This window comes from Uranotaenia lowii, chromosome 3, assembly GCF_029784155.1.
Source record: "Uranotaenia lowii strain MFRU-FL chromosome 3, ASM2978415v1, whole genome shotgun sequence".
Lineage (NCBI taxonomy): Eukaryota > Metazoa > Arthropoda > Insecta > Diptera > Culicidae > Uranotaenia > Uranotaenia lowii.
The window spans coordinates 85,527,371-85,529,236 of NC_073693.1; the positions used below are offsets into that span (position 1 = coordinate 85,527,371).

Genomic DNA, 1,866 nt, shown 5'->3' on the forward strand with positions numbered 1-1,866 from the left:
GATTTCTCATTCATAAGGCATAAGAGATACAGGTTTGTGTTGGTCACAAAAGTTGCAGCTAAGATCTAGTTCTACTAAAGTTTAGAACATCATTTCTGGGAAAAATGTTTTCAAAAGAAGTTATAAGCAAATGATTCAAAATTAAGTCAAATGATTCAAACCATCACTGATCACCTGATTTAAAAAATCCAAAAAAAAAAAAAAATATTTTTTCCATCAAGATGGAAAATGTGTTCTGCGAAATCTTCGTGGAAGACCGTCTGTATTCGAGAAAGTTTCAACTTGTCCAGAACCTCCCAAAAAACTACGTGCAGATGATTTGTTTAAGGTCAAAGGCGAAAACAATCTAAGCATGAGGAAAACAATGGGTAATTAGTATTTTATTCATAACAATGGTTGTTTTATATAATCTATCTATTATCTAGGTGTGATTAAAAGTATTCGAGCTTCTGGAGTCGATATAGAATCTGGAGTGCGGTTGAAATTGATTGAAATGAACCGGCAGCTTAAAGACTTGTTTGATGTAGTTCAGTTGTCCAGCATCACAGGAAATGTAGCACCTTCGTCAGATCATGTTGTTGCATATTGCACTGATGTACCGGAACTCATTAACCGTATCAAACGTTCAAGACCACCTGTTGATGATTTTGTGGTGAAAATAGGAATTGATGGGGGTAGGAGCTTCTTCAAGATAACGTTATCTGTGATCTCTCCGCAAATGGAACATCTGGCTGGCTTCAAGGATGGCGGCGTGAAGAAGCTTTTCATCATTGCACTTTCACCAAATCTCGCTGAAAAGTATGACAATATTTCCCCCGTTTGGACGAAACTTCTCAAATTACACGAGCTCGAATACTTGGTTGCTGGGGACCTCAAGATTATAAATATTATAATTGGCATAATGGCCCACTCTTCGAAGAATCCATGTCCATACTGTGAGGCTTTAAAGAGCGAGCTCGGTGTAGCAAACGGAACCGCGAGAACCAAAGGAAGTATAAACGAAAATTGCACAAGAAAAAAGAAATTGAATGGAAAGAACTTCGCAAGCTGCGTGAATGCCCCGTTGGTCTCGGGTAGTGATGAAGACAAAATCGTGAACCTTTGCCCGCCTCCACCGTTACATATAACGCTTGGAATTATTAATACAATTTTTAAGTCACTTGAGAAGAAAGCACCAGACTGGGTAGACTTATGGGTGGAACAAGCACAGGTGAGACACCAACAGATGACGTACGGTTTCACCGGAAGAGCTTGCCACGCGCTATTGGATGCTACCAATTGTTTGGCAGACAACCCTGAACTTTCAGATTACGTTACGGTTGGTTGTTCTACTAAATAAACTTTACCAAGTTTTTAATAAATATTACGATTTTCAGGTTCTGAATAACTTCAAAAACGTGTATGCAAAATGCTTTTCCTTTAAACTCGAGCATGGGTTTGAGGAGGCTATTGCAGATTTTGCCAGCAGCTGGGAGAAGCTGAATCTTCCATTCACATCTAAATATCACATTACAAAGTACCATGTGGCGGATTTCTGTCGAGAAGCCGGAAGAGGACTTGGGCTTCACAATGAGCAAGCCTCCGAATCCGTACATGCTGATTTTGATGTGATTTGGCAGCGATATAAAGCTCCCAAATCATAAACTCTTTGATTGATTACAACAGCAACCATATGTGTTAGTTTTGAGTTTTTAATATGTTCCATTCATTATTTTTAGTTGTATTGCTGTTTTATAGTTTACTTTTACTTTTTACTATTTCACTGTTTCTTTTTCCTACTAACCAATAAAGCACCACTGATTTGAAATTCATTTTCCCCCATAACTTCACGGAAACAATAATTTAAACTAAACTTAAACCCCTAAT

General features: G+C 38.0%; 1 protein-coding gene across 1 annotated transcript; it reads left to right on the forward strand.

Annotated features, from left to right (window-relative positions):
- Window positions 1–231: 231 nt before the first annotated feature.
- LOC129752351 (uncharacterized) lies at window positions 232–1,643 on the forward strand. The gene is made up of 2 exons (XM_055748140.1): window positions 232–1,318; window positions 1,377–1,643. Exons 1-2 carry the CDS (start codon window positions 494–496, stop codon window positions 1,641–1,643), a joined length of 1,092 nt encoding a protein of 363 aa, XP_055604115.1. The 5' UTR covers window positions 232–493.
- Window positions 1,644–1,866: the final 223 nt, after the last annotated feature.